General features: G+C 44.3%; 1 protein-coding gene across 16 annotated transcripts in view; it reads left to right on the top strand.

Annotated features, from left to right (window-relative positions):
* Positions 1 to 19,351, top strand: part of sox5 (SRY-box transcription factor 5) — a 247,642-nt gene that overhangs the window by 164,168 nt on the left and 64,123 nt on the right. For all 16 annotated transcript variants that reach the window (XM_085250797.1, XM_085250799.1, XM_085250796.1 and 13 more), the window contains 2 exons: positions 8,328 to 8,523; positions 16,793 to 17,015. In XM_085250797.1, coding sequence (XP_085106923.1) covers positions 8,328 to 8,523; positions 16,793 to 17,015 — 419 coding nt within the window. The remainder of the gene's footprint in view (positions 1 to 8,327; positions 8,524 to 16,792; positions 17,016 to 19,351) is intronic.

Genomic DNA, 19,351 nt, shown 5'->3' with positions numbered 1-19,351 from the left:
AGCCAAAGCAACCAAATCATGAGAGGGGGTTTAAAAAAAGAAGAAGAAGAAGAAGAAGAGAGAAAAACAGACACTTGAAGGAGCCGCTGATGCCGCTGCTGGTGGACGGAGAGATGAAGGAAAAGAAATGATGTGGTCAAACTGACACATTCCTCACCCACAAAGAAAAAGAAGCAGGTTTACAGAAAAGTGAGAGTGCCAGAGATGAAGAGGGTAAGGGCGGGTGGGGGTGATGGGGTGAAGTAAGAGGACGAGAGGAAAGAGAGGAAGAGGTCCCTGTCAATGTGGTGTTAAAGCAGTGGTGGATTTTCACACCCCTCCATTTGTCCCCTCCGTCTTGTGTGTGTGTGAGTGGAGATGAAGGGGGTAGAGACAGACAACAGTGGATGTGTCAACACTTTGAACAGTTTAAGCAGGACACACTCAGATACGGAGTGATAGTAGTTGCGTTGGACTCAGCAGCTAGAGCGGCATTAGCAGCCGGAAGGACTTGACTCGGTTTCCTCGACACGTTTCAACAGTTTCAATATTTGTCACTTTAATTTATCTTCAGTGGCAGAGCACATTTAATCATGCCCTCTACTCGAGCACAGGCACCTCTAATTGTTAACTACCCTCTCAGATAAACACCTGAAATGGGATGAATTGTTCATATTAATCAGCTGTTTCGGTCAGGCAGCAATAATTCTCCCATTGTAGGATCGATTTGCACACTTTTCAAACTTTTGTGATTTTTTTTTTTTCTTTTTTTGTAGACATAAGAACGGCATTTTATTGTGAATCTGCAACTTCCACTAAATCAGACTCGAGTCTTCCGCTGCTGTTTATTTCTGTTTATTAGAATATTTATTGGCTTTCGTTTTGTAATTATAGAGGAACGGACAGTTTTTAAAGACCAAGTTCTTGTGGCTGGCCGATAACAACTTGTTTCCAATTTGAGTGAGCAGTGCTGCTTGCAGTGCAAGTGTCGCTGTACTTCATTTAAAAGGGGTGAGATTAAAGTGGTGTGTGTGTGTGTGTATGTGTGTGTTGGAGGAAAAGGAGAATGTGTGTCTGAAGGAGAGAGAGTAGAGTAATTGAGTAGAGTGTCCGTGCTCTGAAAACTAATGCGCCATTCTGCCCTTCTCTTCCCCTGTGGCCCTGTCCTGGCCTCCCTCTCTCTGTCTCGCTCCCTCTCTCTCTCTCTGTGTCCCGCCCCCTCCACCACCACCTTGGACTGGAGGCCATTGTCTGGACCATATTGTCTGTCCCCAGAGAGGCTTGATAACCGTGTCTCCATCCATGGAACGAGAAGGGGGGGTTAAAAAAAAGAAGAAGAAAGAAAGGGAAAGAAAGAACGACAGACAGAAAAATACCAGAGGAGAATGCCAAAGCCTCTCCCCACCCCTCCTCCCCACTTCCTCCCCTTTCTCAGCACACTCCTACCCAACCCTTCACCCCTCCAACTTTCTCTCCCACCGCGACCTCCCACCCTGGTGTGCTCAGCTGACCCTCGCCAACAGCCAGCAGAGACAGGGAAATATTAGGCCACATTTGTTTTTGTTGTTGTGTTTATGGATGGGGGAGGAGGGGATGAAAGAAAGTGAGAATGATGAGAAGCGATTTAGGGGAAGAAAAAAAGTGCGTGCGAAAAAAGCGAGAGACTGACAGAGGTGTTCCCTCCAGGCTAACTAGAGTGTAGTCATATGACATGAGGTCATAGGGTTGGAGTCAAAGGTCAGGTGGTGGGATTCTGTTGTCACCAGAGCCAGAAAGCTTAGCAGTGTGCATGCACTGTATATTCGCTTTTTCTCTTCTCCTTCTTTTCCCCCATTTCTTTAGCCATCCATCAATCCAGGCAGCTTGTGTTGTGCTAATCCCACTATGTTGCTTTTGCTGTCGCTCTCTGCCGTTCACATTTACACACTCTCCATCCTTCGAATCTTCAATAGGAGACAGTTTCAGGAGCTTGGAGCTCCCTCCCGGAGCGCTACAATGAAACCTCTGTTTTTCCAGGTAGCGAGGGCGAGAGAGAGAGAGAGATGGGGGTAGGGAGGGGGTGGGGGGTCGGAGGAAAAAGGAGGAGACCATTTGGGCCGAGGTGGGAGAGTTTCAAAGTGCGGGGACGAAAGAAAGAGGCCAGCTGGGACTCTGTGTGCGCTCGTATTTGTGTGTTGTCATTTATGTGAGAGAATGAGCTTGCATTTTGGGTGTGTTTATCTCTCTGTGTGTGTGTGTGTGTGTGTGTGTGTGTGTGTGTGTGTGTGTGTGTGTGTGTGTGTGTGTGTGTGTGTGTGTGTGTGTGTGTTTACAGGGGCAGGCCAAGTCGCTGACAGTGAGACAAATGTTGTGACTCCTTTATGGATTGCTTAACAAATGCAGCACAAATAGTGGCCCTGGCACAACAATGGAAAAACACTGTCCGTCGCTCAATAAACATTATGCATCGTCTCCCCCTCGCAAAACACCAGGGGAGCGGGGCCGCCGTCCACCGGATGCACTTTTTCTCCTCTCGCCGTCTGCATCCCCTCACTCCCCACTTCTCCCCCAGTTCTGCCTCTCGTCTTCCTTTTTCAATGGCAGCACTTGAGATTTTCCCACGGCCTTCCGTTGCGTTGATGGCTTTCCTTATTTCTCCCGTTTTGCTTTATCTTTTCTCTGTCACTAAAACGTCAGTGACGATCACGTAGTGACTCCGTGTAAGGACATAAATAAAAGTTTTAAAGAGGGAGAAAAATGAAACTGTAAGTATGTGGAGCGATGCCCCTCTGGTGACTAAAGCTTTGGGTGGATGAATGGGCGAGCGAGACAGACAGAATAAGGGAGGGAGAGAGAGAGGTAGTCTCAGAGGCCACATGAGTTAGCCCACGTCTTTCTGCGCTCTCACCCCCTTTGCTCTCTCATTTTCTGTCTCTCTCTCTACACACACACACTACACGCATGACTTTTCTCCAGCGTGTGTGTGTGATTAACAGTGGTGACATTAGGGTTGTGTGTTATTGCCTTTTGTGGTTAAGCTGGACAGGAAACACGGTTTGAGCTGCCGGGCGCCGATTTAGGGCACCTCACAGAGGATGCTTTGTGTTTGTGAGGCTGAGTGTGTGTTTGCGCCTTTGTGTATACGTGTGTGTGTAAGGGTGTGTCTCTGTGAGTGTATGAGCATATACAGGCAGGAGCTGTGTTCACATTTTCTTCCCGTTATGCGCTGTTTATTTAAAGAGAGAAAACGATTACGGAAAGTTCAGCGTTTTACAGCAGTTCTAGTGAAATTCGTACAAATTTTTTAAACTTTATTTTCACACTTCATCAGAATGTCTCCCTATAAAATTGGTATTTTGTCTACAAGTCGCTAATGTTTGAGGGCTTATTGGTCCGAAGTTCTCTCAGAGTCTAAAACGAAATCTTGTGCTTGTCAAGAATATTTAAATATAGTAAAGCAGCACCAAAGTAAAAGGGAATATCGCTGACCACCTCCTTCCTAATCTTTACGCCTCCATCTCAGCTTTTCCTCTCTGTTGCTGCCCCACTCATCCCACTGTTCGAAAGGACAGTCTATAAATAGATATTAGGCAATATCCTTAAGAGTCTGCTCGGAGAAGAAGGGAAAGAAGGAGGGAGAGGGAGAGAGAGGGGAGCGATGGAGCGACATTCTTACAAACAGCTGATTGTGTAAAGAGGGAACAGTGAGTAAGACAACACCGGGGGAGGGAGAGGGAGAAAAGACGGGGAGAGGGAAAGAGCAGGAGGACAAGCAGTGTTCAAATAAGTTCAACAGCGTGTGACGGAGAGACGGAGGTAGAAGGAGATGGGGAAATTGTTTTGAAAGCTGGGAAGTGAAGAAGGAAAAAGAGGAGGATAAACAAAAAGAAAAAGATGGCAATAAAATGAGCGATAGTGTGACACAAGGGGGAAACATTTGTTGAAATTCCTGCCTGAGGTGTCATACGTAAATGTTGCGGTCTGCTCCTCTGAGGCAAAACGCTCTGGGCGCCTTATCTAAAAGGCACATTCCGCTCAACTATTTTGATATGCCCTTCCATCCCCTCAGAGAACAATTTCAAAGATAGCTCACATTTCCACGCAAATAGACCCCACACCTGAGTGACAGGCAGGCAGTTCTTAGCGCTCTTAAGGTGGTGGTGGATGTGGTGGTAGTGGGGGGAGGAATAACGAAAACACAAATGTCACGTTGGCTCCTGACAGCCCTTTGGAATTAGCCTCTGCGCTTATTTTTACTGCAGACGATAGATCCAACTGACTGTGTGGTGGCTGAAATAATGGGTTGTAATTTAAAGCGAGGGTGCGAACACGCACACGCACACTCACGCGTGCATATGCCGAAGCACAGACGCACACTTTACTGTGGAATTCTCCAGAGGAGGCTCCCACGCTCCCTGAAAGCTTGTTCTGAGTAGAGGAGTTAACAAGAGCAGTTAGCACCATGATTATGTTAGCAGCCAGACACACAGAGTGAAAGAGCCGGGTGTGTGTGTGTGTGTGTGTGTGTGTGTGTGTGTGTGTGTGTGTGTGTGTGTGTGTGTGTGTGTGTGTGTGTGTGTGTGTGTGTGTGTGTGCGATAGTCTGTGACATTTCTGTGATGGCTGCTTTTGTCTTTCTCTCGCTCTCCCTCAAAGCTTAAACAAATCTTTGTCCCCACTTTGCTTAATTCATTTGAAATGTGTCTGGATGCATTTCTGGGGGATGTTTCGCGTGTGAGAGCAACATCGATCGCGTGTTCATAAGCTCGCTGCCTGTATTTAAACACGCTTGCGTAAGCTTTCCGTCGCTGACGTGCCAACGTGAAATGGACGTGTTGATTACAGTAAGTGATGGCCAGGAGACAGTTAACCACCGCTGATGGCGATTATTCGGCCTGTTAATGGACGTCCGTCGCTGTCCGATTAGTGACTTAGCTGCGGTGGACATATGTGATATGAGGGACTTAGTTGAGGAGCCACTAATCATCAAAAAGCCAAAGGGAAGTGGCACTCTAATCTCAGCTTAGCACTCTCACTGTGTGGTGTTGCGTGTGTATGTGTTTTTTCTGTGAAAGAAATGAGTTTGGATGAAGGCGGGGGGGCAAAAAGATGACTTTTTAAAATTATTTTTGCTTGAATTTGTAAATACGGCAAAAAAGGGTCGTCATCTCATTTGTTAAAGAAATGTTAAAGAAACATACATGTGTCTCACAGAGAAGGAGATGTTCCTTGGTGTTCTTTTGTTTCGTTTTTTTTTTTAAACAAAATTATGCTAATTTCCCTTAATTATTACCTAAGACAGCCTGGAAATTAATCACATTATCTCTTTAAATCCTCGCTGTTTAGACCGCTTCCTTTAGGTCTACCACCAGCATGACAGCCCTGCCAAACTTTTAAATGAAGTAGCCAGCGAAACCTGCACACCCGCTGTGCCCAATTGTATAGTAATTTGACTTCAAAGGCGAACAGACGGGGGAAAGAGGGACTTTATAGCCGGAGAGGAGCTGCGAATGGCCTCCCCATTCATAGACACCCACCTCTGAGGAAGTAGTAGCAGAGTTGCGGGAGAGGAGTGGGCAAATGAGAAGAGGAGAGAAGGAAATCCAGAGATTGAAGTCGCTCCCTGCCCCTTAGAGCTTTTGGATACCTGTGTTGCCTTCTGTGTTAATGTGTAACTGTTCTTGTCTATGGATTGCCCATATATCTAGATATGTTTCTGTGGCTACTGTGGTTAAATGATGGATAACAACGTTGTAAAAACCAAATTAAAATCCTCCCATGCTTTCAAAGATGTCTCTGTAACATAGCCAAAGTGTAACATTAGCGAGGCAAGAGCTCTCAAAACTGATCACAGGTGTGTGTGTGTGTGTGTGTGTGTGTGTGTGTGTGTGTGTTGGGTTATGGCTGGAGTAGAGGTGTGCAAAGGATACAAGGGGAGGTGTGTGTGTGTCTGAAACAAAAGGCCTTAGTGTGAAAGAGTGAAAGGAGGTAAAGTAAACAGGCGGTGATGAAGACAGACCTGCAGTGTTCTGCTCTGTTCTCTCTGTGTGTGTGTGTGTGTGTGTGTGTGTGTGTGTGTGTGTGTGTGTGTGTGTGTGTGTGTGTGTAGTTTGTACAGCTGGGCCTGCCGCTTGCATTATACAGCGCGGCGGCACACGCGCACACGCACAGATATAGCTTTCCCCACAGTCATTCCAACATGCATCATAAATGTTATCTCAAGTCAGTTTTAATATCAATTTGCTTTAGTGCTCTCATTGTGCAGTTTTATTTCGAAACAATACACATTCTTCAGCTGTCATTTATGGCCTTAGTTTTTGCTGAGCAAGAGAGAGCGTCCAGGAGAAACCGATAAAGAAATCAGCTGCAGATACACCAGCCAGTTGATTTCGACAACTGTCTCTGTGTTTGGTTGCGTGTACTTTATACGGCGTCCTTCATGAAAGCACTTAGCCACCGTCAACATTATTGTAACTACTAGAACATGCTTCATCCAGTCTAACCTTGATTAAAGCTGTGAGAAAGTCACTGAAAAGAAACAATTGTAGCTGTACAGAACTTTCTGATTTAGTAGTAAAAGATATATATATATATATCTGTAGTGGTGATTTAGCAATTTTCTGATTTAACTTCAAATGAAGGGTCCCTTCTAAGTGGATGAAATAGTCCGGTGCAGCGTTAAACAGCTCTGCAGAGCCCATTGAAACTCAAAAACGCATGGAAGGAAAGTTCCATGATCCTGAAAACCTGGGGTTTTACATTAAAAAAAAAAAGAGATCCTGTATACAAAATACACTCAGTACGAAAACAGAGAATACAAATTTCAATTTGTAAATCAGTTTAAATTATTAGATTATGTATATCTATGAATATTGCAAGCATCCTCCAAAATCAATTAAATGTAATTAAATTAGGTCACTATGGTGCAGGGGTTTTTCGGTTTCCTTTCTTTATCTTTATCGTTTCTTTTTCTTTCTTTTTTTCTTTAATCCTTATACTTCAGCGGAGTTTATTTGATTTTGACCGTAACCTTCCTTCGATGTGATAAAGCCGCATGTTGCGTGTCCTAGCGTGGCGCTTTCCTCATCGCCTCCAGTGAGCTGCACTCAATATTGTTTGCCTTTCCACTGTCATAAGGTAAATAAGCAATGAATTAGCAGCAGGGCTGCTCCTAGGAAAAATGCCAGATGTACAGTCCAGAGGAAATCCAATAGAGTTGAGAGTGTAATCAGTTTACCAGAGACAGGCAGGGGAGAGAGGGGAAGAATTTGAGGGAGAAAGGCTGAAGAGGAAAACGGAGGAAATCACAGGCAGGCACGATATGGATGCCGGATAAAGAGAGTGAGCGGATGAGTGAAAAAAACCAGCTTGTTAAGTCAAAAGAAGGAACAAATTAGCGGAGTTTGAAAGTCAGATGCCTGTTGCTTATTTCATCAGGATCAACCCTCCGCTAAAGTTTTCACAATCCCTCCATCCTTCCATCGCTGTCATGTGTTGCCTCTGTGCAACTGAGCGTTAGCAGCCTATTACCCAGGGTCATAGTCGCAGTGGCTTCAAGGCTGACAAGTGCATCTGAAAGCACTCAGGCGATGCTGAGAACCACATTAAATTCTATTATTGCCGCATAGTCACTGCATCCCTATTCAGCTGAAGTACAGGGAGGCAAATTTACCTTGTGAGAGACAGAGTTCACCTAATAGATGTGGCTTTATATCCTTTGCTTCTTTTCAAGGGAACAAAGGCAGAGTAACAAATGCAAACAGCGGGGGCTGTCGTGCTGCTACCTTTTTTCCTTCCCGTCACTCTATTGTCCAGAGGTTTTCATAAACACACATTATTGTCACTGTACATACTGCTCTCCCTCTCTGTCTCACACACACACTCTCTCTCTCTTTCACAATCTGTTTTTCTCTGTGAAAGCCCATTGTCAAGACATGGTCATTTCCTCCACAATGCCAGTCCAAGCGCGCTCCTTTTGCAGTAACGGCCCCGATGGTAAACATACTGTAAGACCCGAGAGTGCGTTTGAATGTCTGCCAAGAAGCTCGCTAAAGTCGATGTGAGGAGATGCCCCGTTGTTGTCTTTATGAGGGCAAGGGTTTCCCCAGAAAACTTAAGATGGAGAAATGTTGCAGGTTGATCAGATGAATGTCTACCGGAAGGCAGTAAATGGATAGCAGAGGGGTAAACACTTAAAAGTTTGAACTATCCGGGAGTTTCTGAGAACTAGTTTGGAGCCTCCACACTTTTCATTGCTACCAACATATAAGTGGAGTTGTCAGCCTATTATATCATCTTTTGAGTGTTGCTCATTCTTCCTCCTGTTTTTCCTTCTCTCTCTTGTCTTTCTATCTCCTATTTATTTTCCAGGATGTCTTCCAAGCGACCAGCCTCTCCATATGGGGGGACAGATGGAGAGGTAACCATGGCAACCAGCAGACAGCGAGTGGAGGATGAGGAGAGTGAGGGACTGGGCGGTGTCATCCACCTCCCCCTGGCCTCCTACTGCAACAAGGTGTCCCCTCGCTCGCCCCCCAACCGCAACTTGGACAGCCCGCCCAACATGGTAAATAATAACGGTTTTCAAATCAGTCTCACCCATCGTTTCTCACGCTTGGGGCACACACCTGTGGGTGACAGTAGCTGATTTGGGGTTACAGGTGAAACAGTTGAAGAGACATTTGGAGGAACTTTTGTGTCTGAACTCATCAGAGAAGTCAAAAGTCTTTGTAGAGAAACTTTGTAAAAATGACCGTTGGCAGGTCCTACACGCTTCCAGTTTCTGAAATATAAACAGATATAACCCAGAAAAAGGAGTTAAAATTGATCTTATGTTTGCATGCCCAGAAGAAGAATAATCCCTAAACTTGCATGGTTATCCCATACATAGATACAATGCAGACCCTACATTCACAGATATGTTTAGTGTCAGCAAAGGTATTTGAATGCCACAGTGATTATGAGCAGCCAGCTGTTGAATATTTGTTTTTAAAGCCTTATTTATGAGCTATTGTATTTAGAACGAGAGGCAGCATTAAGAGGCCACAGAGGTGACATCGTTGGTGGGATCAGTGATGTTGTACGCCACCTGTGAGTTGGTGTCATCAGTAAACCGCATTGGAATGGTACTTAGCCATGTTAGCTAGTCATGCGATTCTCACCAATACATGAAGGAATCTCTGTATGTTTGCTCTCTCATGTGCTTAAGACTATAGCTGGAGCCCAAAGAAGTGCAGTATCCATTAATGGTACTTGATGATGTCAGTGTCCAGGCTGTTATGATTAGTTGTTAAAAAAAAAAACTATGACTCTACCTTTAGTGATGCTAACATTTGTGTGACTTTGGGACTGCATTGCCATAGGCCACAAAAAAGAAAACATTTTTTTAACCACAACCAACCACTTGGCATAGAAATGTGTCTAAGTTACCAATGTAGACCTTCAGTTTTACAGACTGCAGGCTTGGTCATTGGCTTCATCTCTCTATCTCCATTGGCTTTCTGCCCTTCCAATTCCTTCCTATAAGGCTGTCTACCTGTGTGCGTTTGAGAGGCTTGGGGTTGAAAGTAACCCCAAGGCTCAGACCCCAGATCAGATTGTGGTCATGGTAGTTTCAACCCTTCGAATTAAGTGATTATTGAAAGCATAGCAGTTTTCTGTTTTTAAGACAGCCTAGGCTGAAAATGGAATTAGTACCTGTATGACAAAAATCTACAATCTTTGCTTGCAAAATGTTTCATTTTGCAGATGCATTCAGCTGGAAATTAACTTCCTCGACCTTGTGTATTTGTCATTTTAATTTCGTGAATTAAGCATTTCCTAACTAATTAGAATGGTTTTGCTTTTATGGGATTTCCAGTCATTTCTGGATAAGTAAACAGCTTTTTTTTCACATATTGAATGCATTAACAGTTTGGGTCTGCTTTAACTTTGGTATGTTGTTTACTCTTCTTATGGCAGCCAAACTATGAAAAGGTACATGTATCTCCACAACGATAAAAGAAAACAAGGTTATTTGTTTGTTGACTGACAGTAGATGTGAAAAGAAGCAGAACCCTAAAAAAACAAAAACAGAAATTGACTTTCTTTGCAAGTAGAAAGCAGGTTCTTTCTGGGAGCTGACTTTTTCTTTTTAAATATGAACATTTTTAGGTTCAAGGATAAAATTTGGTTGCATGTGTGTGTGTGTGTGTGTGTGTGTGTGTGTGTGTGTGTGTGAGAGAGAGAGAGAGGTTTTTTTTCCCCTTTTTTTCCGCTTTTATGTGTGCGCCACCAGCCGTTGCCTTGAGCCCATTTGATGCACATTTGCGTGACTGCTAAAATGTGAGCCATTTGCGTGAGTCATTTTCGTGGGGATGAAGTGTGAGGCTGCTTGGTGGTGCTAAATGTATGGCGCTGTATTTGTAAAGGTGTCTGTGTGTCAGTGTGTGTATATGTAAAGTTGCGTAATTCAAATTGAATATTGAGCTGTATTTTTGCTAGTTAGTTTGTGAGTATCAGATGTTTATTTATTCTTTAAACTTGCTGTGATATGTTGACACAAACAGTATTGACGCAACACATTTAATCTTTTCCTCCCTGACTTTTGTATTATTTTTATATAATGATGATCAAATTATTTAATTTAATTTGAGATAAGAGTGTTGGGGTTATTAACACAATATTATTTATGTTTTTCGACTAGTAGATTCATTATGTACCTATAACTACCTTAGCTGCCAGGAAATCCATGTTAGCTAGTAGCTAAATGTGGCACAAGGCAACTTGTGCATTTTTTTAACGCAAGCTACCTAACAAACGGCAAAAAAACAAAACAAAAAAAAACTAAAGGAAACTTCTCCTGGCCCTTCACCTTGATACACACCTTATCATACCAGTGCTCTCATAACACCTGTCGACCTTTCCCCCATACTGACCATAAATACCCACGCGCTATAAAACAATGAAACAGTGGTTAGCAACTGTAATTAAAAGCTAATTCTGTAATTAGCTTGCTGATTAGCCAGTAAGCCCCTCCTACTGTGGACTCTGTATGTGTGGTAGCTGTGGACTGCAAACCAAAGTCCTGGGATTGCAGGGGAATACATAAAGAAACACACAGGTGTGCAGAGATGCAGATCTTCATACTGGGTTATCTGCTGTAGTTGAGATTATTCCCACTTCATTTAGATTTACACTATCCAAACAAACATTACCCTCATGAATATTTTAGGCGTCGTGGCTGACCACTTTAGGTGATCATGAAGAGAGACTGACAAAAACCTTAAATATTCACGACAAAATGACACACAGCTGCTTTCTTATTCATTAATGGACACCAGAAGGGAGGCTGTTGACATGTATGTGTATGTGGAAAGTCTTATTAATAATAGTTGATGTGGATTATTAAGTGCAAGCCTCTGCGCGTGTGTGTGTGTCTGGCAGGGGGTGGAATGGGGGCTTATCCGACTGCCTGCTTGGCATGTTGTAAGATGTGTGTTAAGTTTTTCTTCTTCTTTTTTTTAAGGGGGATTCAGAGGGGGGTGTTTAACAGTGCCAATCCCTTCAGCGCTGACTGTCAGTGAAGAGTGGCTGGAGAGTGAGGAGAAATAGGGGAGATTTACAAAGAGGTGGGGGGGATGGTCTCTCCCCCCCTCTCTCTCTCAGGGCAGTTGTTGTAAAGTGATAGGGGGAAGTAAATGGCTCATCGGCGACTGCTTGACTTGGATGTGGGGCAGCGGGAGGCGAGATAGAGAGGGTGGGGGGCAGATTACAGCCTTATCTTGTCATAGTAAATTAACACGGTGGTGGAGAAGCGCTCAGCTCCACACTGACCTCTTCATTCTGGCTGCCTCGCCTGCCTGTTTGGCTTTGGCTCGGCTGCTCTACCTGCCCACTACAGCTGCACAACCACACTGAGTGAAAACGGCACCCGTGCATATTTTAAAAGCGTGAAAGGTGTCGGATTATTCACTTTTCTCCTTTTTTCTTATGTGTTTTATTCCCCCCCTGCCTGTGAGTAAGAATAGCACTGCTCATAATGGTTTGCAAATGAATGTAGTTTAGCTAAAAAGGGTGTCTTTAAAAAAAAATTATTGAATGCGAACTTCTCGCTATGCAGCTGGACCCTGATTGGGTGGGAGCACCTGAGTTCAAATGCGTTACGGGAAGGATTTTAGTCGGGAGTTCAGCGAGGTCAACCAATCAAATCCAGTTATGACACCGCCAAAATTACAGAGGGAAACAAAAATCTGTGTAAATGTATGTGAAAATTGTAAATGACAACAGGAAACGTTTAAGCCCACCGCCCGTGAATGAGATATTTTTCTCTTGCTTTCTTTCTTTTAGATCTTTTTATGTTTATGTTTGCAGATGCTGGCAAAAAAAAAACTGTTTTCACATCAGGCAGAGGCAAGCATCTTCTCTCATAAATGTGCTAATGGACAAACACTAATTATTTCATTAACAGGCGAGATGCACGCTTACACGTTAGAAAACTATAAAGATATTTCATCAAGCATTATTTCTTATTAATTTTTCCTCTCTCTCTTTTTTGTCTAATTTGTATGTGTGATTATGTGTGTGTGTGTGTGTGTGTGTGTGTGTGTGTGTGTGTGTGTGTGTGTGTGTGTGTAAATGTGAATTTGACAGATTTAACACAGTCATTGAGCAGTCTTGAGACACAGTGGTCACACTTAATTTCTCATGCCAGTGATGCACTAATGAATCAACACACGCTTGCCTGTCAACAGTGAGAGGTCTTGGTAAAATATACTGGCGTATTTTTTTTCTTTTTTAGCCAAACTGCTACTTAAAATACAGCTGCAGGTTTTTAGATAAGGAAAGGGCAACTGTGTGCAATAAGACAATTAGAATCAGCAAATTAAAATTTTGTAATTTGTTGGCTTTTTTTTCCTCTTCAGTTTTGGGGGTCAGTCGCATAGCTCAATATTGTTGGAACGCAAGGAGAAAACTAATGCGTGTCGTTGTGTGTTTTCTTGCTTGTCCTCATCCTGAAGGACCCCCCGAGTCACCACTGACAGTGTCTGTGTTTAGCCATGGCATGTAAAGGGATTTGCTGTATCTGAGGTGTGTTAAGTGTATATATTGTGGAGATTGGCAGGCTCTGGCACAGGGCTGAGTCTCGCCCCCCCCTCGCAGGAGCGATCGGTGACATTCTCTCGGTGTGTATTCGTGTGGGCACGTATTTTAGTTGAGCAGCTGTTTCCAGCTCTTCCTACTGCCACATTGTCCATGCCTTGATCCACGACGACGCGCCAAGCATCAAATATTGTTTTTCACACATACACCTTGCACAGCCCGAGACATGTCAGGCTGTGGCGCAGAAAGAAGGGGGAGAGAGAGTTTCTTCTGTCGGGCAACGGAGAAGGAGGGAGAGAAGAAGACGGAAGGAATAGGAGAAGGAAGAAAAAAAAGAAGAACATGAACAGCGGCATCTGTGCTGGCTGTAGGAAAAAAATAGCATTTGGCAAGAGTTAAGTGTTTTTAAACCAACCTCCCCTCACAGATGAGCTTAAGAAGACAAAAGTTGTTTAATTCGGTTCCATTGCAGAGGCAGTAAAAGGATAAAGAGAGTGGGGCGCAATTTTTACTTTGTTCCAGTCATTTGGAAGAGAATTGACATCTGCAAACTAAAGGCAGAACCGCCCACACTGCCAGCCTGCCACATCCAGTGCATATAAATACATATATGCAGACACTCACACATTTACACACCTACAGGCTATGTGGTGCACTCACAGTGTCACACATATATGCACAAAAAAAACCTGCTCGCACAGACATGCACAGAGAGGAGGGCATGAACATTTACAGTAGCCAGAATTTCTGTTTGCACTCATGAATAAATGCATGCTGATGAGAAAAAGTTTTCGCCACCTGCGTTACTCCGGGATCGGCTGACTGACACCCATTTACAGCGGAGAATCTGCCTTGTGTCGTGTCTCTTTTTTGATCCCTCTGTCTTGGACTTTGCCGTACAAATCGCCAGCGAGGCGTGTGGATTATATGCCGGGAGACTGATCGGGAGGTGGGGGGAGAAACATAAGCCATTTAAGTTGCCTTCGGGATAAGGCTGTCTGTCAGAGTTCACACATAAATAATGTCACAGGCCGTAATGTACCAGGTCTTTGAAGAAGCCATGGCTCCCTGCTAATTCCCTTTGATTGGGGAAATGACCTTCATTGTTGGACGCAGCGAGATGACATCTCTCTGGCAGCTTTTCGGCAGAGTAAAGAGATCCGACAACCCCTCACCCCCACTCCTCTCCAACTCCATCTCTCCTCCGACCACCCCCCCCCCCCACATCTCCCTCTGCATATTCTTGTTCTGTTTGTTTTGTTTGCACGACATCTTTCTCGAAAGAAAGAGTGCGGCTGTTTTAAGTAGGCGCTGGATTAGATAAATGGGATGTGACAGGTGTGACCGCTGCCTTCAAGATGCCTGCTTTCCTCTTTGCTCTCTCTCTCTCCATGCATCTCTCTGTCAACTCGCACGCTCTCGCTCACTCTCATTTCCTCTAATAACGCTGCTTCTCTCTTTTTTTTTTCTGGGGATTTCGCTCAGTCTTTCTTTCTTGCTTTCTTTGACTTTTACACTCTTACGCTCTATCTCTCCCTCCGTCTCGTTACATTTGCACGTCGTGCCGGCGCTGATGCAACTCCTAATCACAAATCCGCTCATTTTTGAAGTCTGACTTTCCCTAATCTGAAGAACAGCGAGAGGGTGAGGGAACAAAGAGAGGCACGAGCAACCAACTCGGTCAGGTGGTCAGAGGAGAAGAGCAAAGTCTTTCAGGGCTTTTAAAATCACAAGACACTTGTGACACAAGGCTGTTAGCGGCCTCAGCAGCGACTGACTGAAACCTCATTACCCCGTCATATACAGTATACACAAACGTTCCAACCGTATCATTGCTGTCACAATCTGTCCCTCTGTTACAATGCATGTGCAAGAACGCCAAGGAGAGGATGGGTGAATTATTGAGTGCGCTGACTTATTCAGAGTGTGGAAACACACAGAGCCCAACACAGAGAGTCAGCGAAGTGTCAAAAATGCCAAGTGATAATGGTCTGCTGTACCTCTCATACAATGTTTGGCTTCCGACAACAAAAGCATCATCGATATGGAAAGCCTCTGCCTGGCTTTATGTTCTTAAAAGGACAAGAAAAAGTAATTTGAGACTTTGTTTTGAGTTTTTTCTCTTCTTAAATTGTCCCATTTAAATGCTTTTTTTTAAATTAAAGACACAGATCAGTCTGTCTAGACTCTAAATGACTTCACTGTGGACCTTGATCTTAGTATTAAGTTCCACTTCCACCGGCAGCCTGCGAGTTAATGATTAGAAAACCATCTCCACCTTAATGCTCTGTAATGTCATTATTAAAGGTGGAATGTATCACCGCCTCCCCATGCCCGTCCATCTCTGTGTCTCTCCCAGATGCACACCCACACAAAGACAAACACAGGTACGGTGTATGTGTGCCGCTGTCACAGGTGGCGTGCCCCATACTGTAGTGAGATTAGCCAAAGATTAACCCTGTGGACCATTGACCCCACGAAGAGCTGAGCTGACAGACTGCGTGGCTGATTGACTGACTCATTTGTTTTTGTAATTAAACAGCAACACGCACAGTTTACCACACCTGAGTGCGAGTTCAAGAAGGAGCGCACTTCTGTGCATGTAGAGCATATATACCCTCATGAATCCATCTGTGCATGTGACAAAGAGATAACAGCGTTCCCTCTCGAAGCTGACGGCATCCTCACTCTCAGTGTCACCGCTAATTGGGCTGAGCCGGCGTTAAGTCTATAACGCCGCCTGTAGAAACAAACACAGGTTTTATGGGGTCACAGATTAAGATGCTAAGAGTTACTTAGCACTCGGCTACTGTCCTGAGGCTTGTTGTTCATGTTTGAGCTTTCGTTTTGAAAGGGAACAATAACGTCCGTACTCAGACTCGCTTATTTAAATGTAAATAAGTGCGTTCGAGCTGTCGGTGGCAGTGAAAGTTGATACAGATTTCTAAATATAATAAGAAAACAATAAGAAAAACATTGTTTAGTGGAAAGAGGTAAACTTGTTCTTCTGCAAAAGTCCACTTTTCTAAATATCTTTTTTCAGCCACAGTCATTACTTCCAAGCATCGTTAAACTAAACGTGTTGGCAATAGAAGAGAGCTTTACTGTAAGCTGTATACGTTATAATTAGTTGCTGACATGCTGATTGTCTTTTCTCCTACAATGATGTTTTTTGCCCTTTCAGTTCTTTATGAGTTTAGGGGAATGATTTGACCTCACAACGGAGCCGTTTTTGGAGTTTTTTTTATCTCTGAATTTGACGGAGTTGCATCCACAGCATTAATTTTTGAAAATCTTAGGACAAAAGTAAACCAGCGCTGAAAGTTGGGCTTGGAATTTGTAGCATTGGACATCCCTCAAAGGAAGCCATTGAACGCTTTGTAATGAAGAGTTAGCGTGACACTTAAAGAGTGTGCAGTCTTTTACTGTTTCATGTGCTCGTTCTGTCAAGTACCTCCAAGTCAGTCAAATGCAGATTCCAGAGGATCTGAGAGAGAGAGAGAAGTAGTATGCCCTAACTTGAGATAACTGGACAGGGATGAAAGTTGTTGCTTTGGGGTATAAGAACAGGAGATGTAGAAAACAGGAGCAAGAGTAGGGAAGAAAGATGGAGATAATGAATGGGTTTATGCCAGCTCCTCCCTCGTTTCCTCTTAATTTTCTTTCTCTACAGTTTGTTTGTGTCTTTAAAATCACTTTTTTGAAGCTAAGAATTGATTAATCCCTATCCCCTTCTTCTTCTTTCCTCTCTCCAGGAGCAGGATGGCACTAAGGGGAGCTCCCTGAGTCCTTACCCTCAGCACAATGCTACCTCACCAGGCAAAGAAGAGGGTGGAGGCGGGGGGCGCCTCTGCAGCGACGGGGGCTCGGCCGCGGGCACCCTGGGCACCCCCGAGAGACGCAAGGGCAGCCTGGCAGACGTGGTGGACACACTGAAACAACGCAAGATGGAGGAGCTGATCAAAAACGAGCCAGAAGGTCAGTGATGAAAGGAAACGCTTGCTACAGCCAGATGTGTGATCTGCAGGTCCCCACCATCTCCCTGGCTCTGCGCCCGACTTTTATTACACTCTGTTGTCGTTTCCCTCTTCTTCATCATCTTCTTTCTTTCTTTCTGTCTTATTTTCTTTCTCTCTCTCACTCTTTCCCTCTGTTCTGAACCCACACACATTCAGATGAGAGGCCAGCCTTTGTTTTTTTTCCAGCATACAGACAGACAGCATTGGCTGCTTGGGCCTATTGTCCACCGTGCCTTGCATATTTATCACAACCTGACAAATAAGATGCAAGTGTGGATGCACGTGCTTGTGTGTGTAGTGTGCACTGGAGTGAGAGTGAAAGGCCTCCAAACATACTTTAGTAGATTAACAAATCACCAAATGTTTCCCTGCTTTAATTTGAAGCAGTTACTTAAAAATTCTCTCAGCTCAGTGATCATCTTATCACCTTTCTTAGTAATTTTGTAACATGTTCTGTTGGATACAGATTCCAAACATTGTTTTTCTGCAGGGCCTCCATAGTTAAGCTCGATTAGCCCCCACATTTGACTCTCAAATGTATCCTCAGGCTAAACAGTTGGAGTCTAGAGAAGATAAAGTTAGCCCACTAATGTCCACTGCTCCCACAAATGGGGGCTTAAGTCACCATGAAATGCATTTAAGAGATAATGTGACAACAGGTGTCCATCCCCTTTAGGAAGATGTGCTAATATAAATAACAGGTTACTGTATTGGTGGAGATGCTTCACAGAGAAGTCAGTGTCAACTTTAAAGGATATACTGCACCCCTAAGAAATGCAGCTTAGAGCCTGCAACATGTTGGGGTCCTACCAAAACCTGTTGTGCAGGAAAGTCCTATCTAATTAACCCGAATAGATCCTGATTGAGACGAGCTGATTAAGAGTCAGTTTCCATCAAAAACAAAAACAGTTTGTCAGAGTTGGACATGATGTTGGTATGATGTCACCTGTTGGTCTCTGGACTGAATGTTTTGCATTGTGGCTTCCAGTATGCTTGTTGTTTTTGGAGCCGAAAGTGATATTTAGGCGAGAGTGAAGCGTTAAGTTATCAGCTAAGTGTAGTCAAGTTTGTGAGCAAGCTGCTTCCATAAGCAAAACGGACGCAAAGCCTTAAAAAAATCCAAACAGGTGGGTTTTAAAAGAAATGCACCCTTCATATAGGTGTTACAATTAGGGGGAACGATCCGTGGATGCAGTTTATGTAGTGTTTTATCATCTATTGGGGATGGACGAGCTTTTGGACCCAGCCTGAAGTGGTCGCTGGAGAACAGCTTTCAAGTCTGCAACGCGTTAATATTTGTACATCTCTGACCAAGCAGCCTCAAGCTCACATAACCGCATACCCATCCATCCATCCATCCATTCGCTTCCGCTTATCCTTTTCAGGGTCGCGGGGGGTGCTGGAGCCTATCCCAGCTGTCATAGGGCGAGAGGCAGGGTACACCCTTGACAGGTCGCCAGTCTGTCGCAGGGCTAACACATAGGGACAGACAACCATTCACACTCACATTCACTCGCACATTCACACCTAGTGGCAATTTGGATTATCCAATTAACCTATCCCCACAAGTTGCATGTCTTTGGACGGTGGGAGGAAGCCGGAGTACCCGGTGAGAACACACGCAAACACGGGGAGAACATGCGAACTCCACACAGAAAGACCCCGGCCTGATGGTGGAATTGAACTCAGGACCTTCTTGCTGTGCGGCAACAGTGCTAACCACCGTGCCACCGTGCTGCCGCATACCCAAAAGGTGAAAAAACAGCTCAGTGGTGCAGTGTGGATTTGCCTTTAAAGTGTAGGTGCATTATGTGTTTGTATTCTGCCAGTACATCAACAGGCTTTCATTTCAAGCTGCGATGCACTAACCTTATTTTCCAGGCTTTTCTGCCGAGTTTTCAAAAGGCCGAGACTGTTGGTCAGCTCTCGCTGTCTGGTTGTTTTTATTCCAGTCGATAGAGAGGCCTGTTGTGGCACATTTTAAGGGAAAAAAAAATAAAGAGAGAAAAACTGAACTGTTTGTTGAGTAGAGCTGTAATTGAGGTGTGTTTTGGGTTGTTCGCTGCTTCAGTGGACCTCGTGAACTGGCTGCACAGGAAAAAAAACAACAATAATGGATCTTTATGAGTCAGCCAGCGGAGAGTGAGAGAAGGGGAAGGAAGAGACAGAAGGTGAAGGTAGGGAAAGTGAAGAAGAGAAAGACCAGTGTCTTCACAGACCCCATTAGCACAGTGCCACAGCGGAGCAGCATCCAAACCGACCTGGAGCATTAGCTTCTCTATGTTTAAATGAGAC

Source organism: Mchenga conophoros, linkage group LG17 (genome assembly GCF_057382185.1).
Source record: "Mchenga conophoros isolate Kocher_MC1m ecotype Shallow Benthic linkage group LG17, M_conophoros_male_GT1.1, whole genome shotgun sequence".
In the NCBI taxonomy this organism is placed as follows: Eukaryota; Metazoa; Chordata; class Actinopteri; order Cichliformes; family Cichlidae; genus Mchenga; species Mchenga conophoros.
Note: the sequence above shows the minus strand (reverse complement) of the source record. Positions and strands in the feature narration are given on the sequence as shown.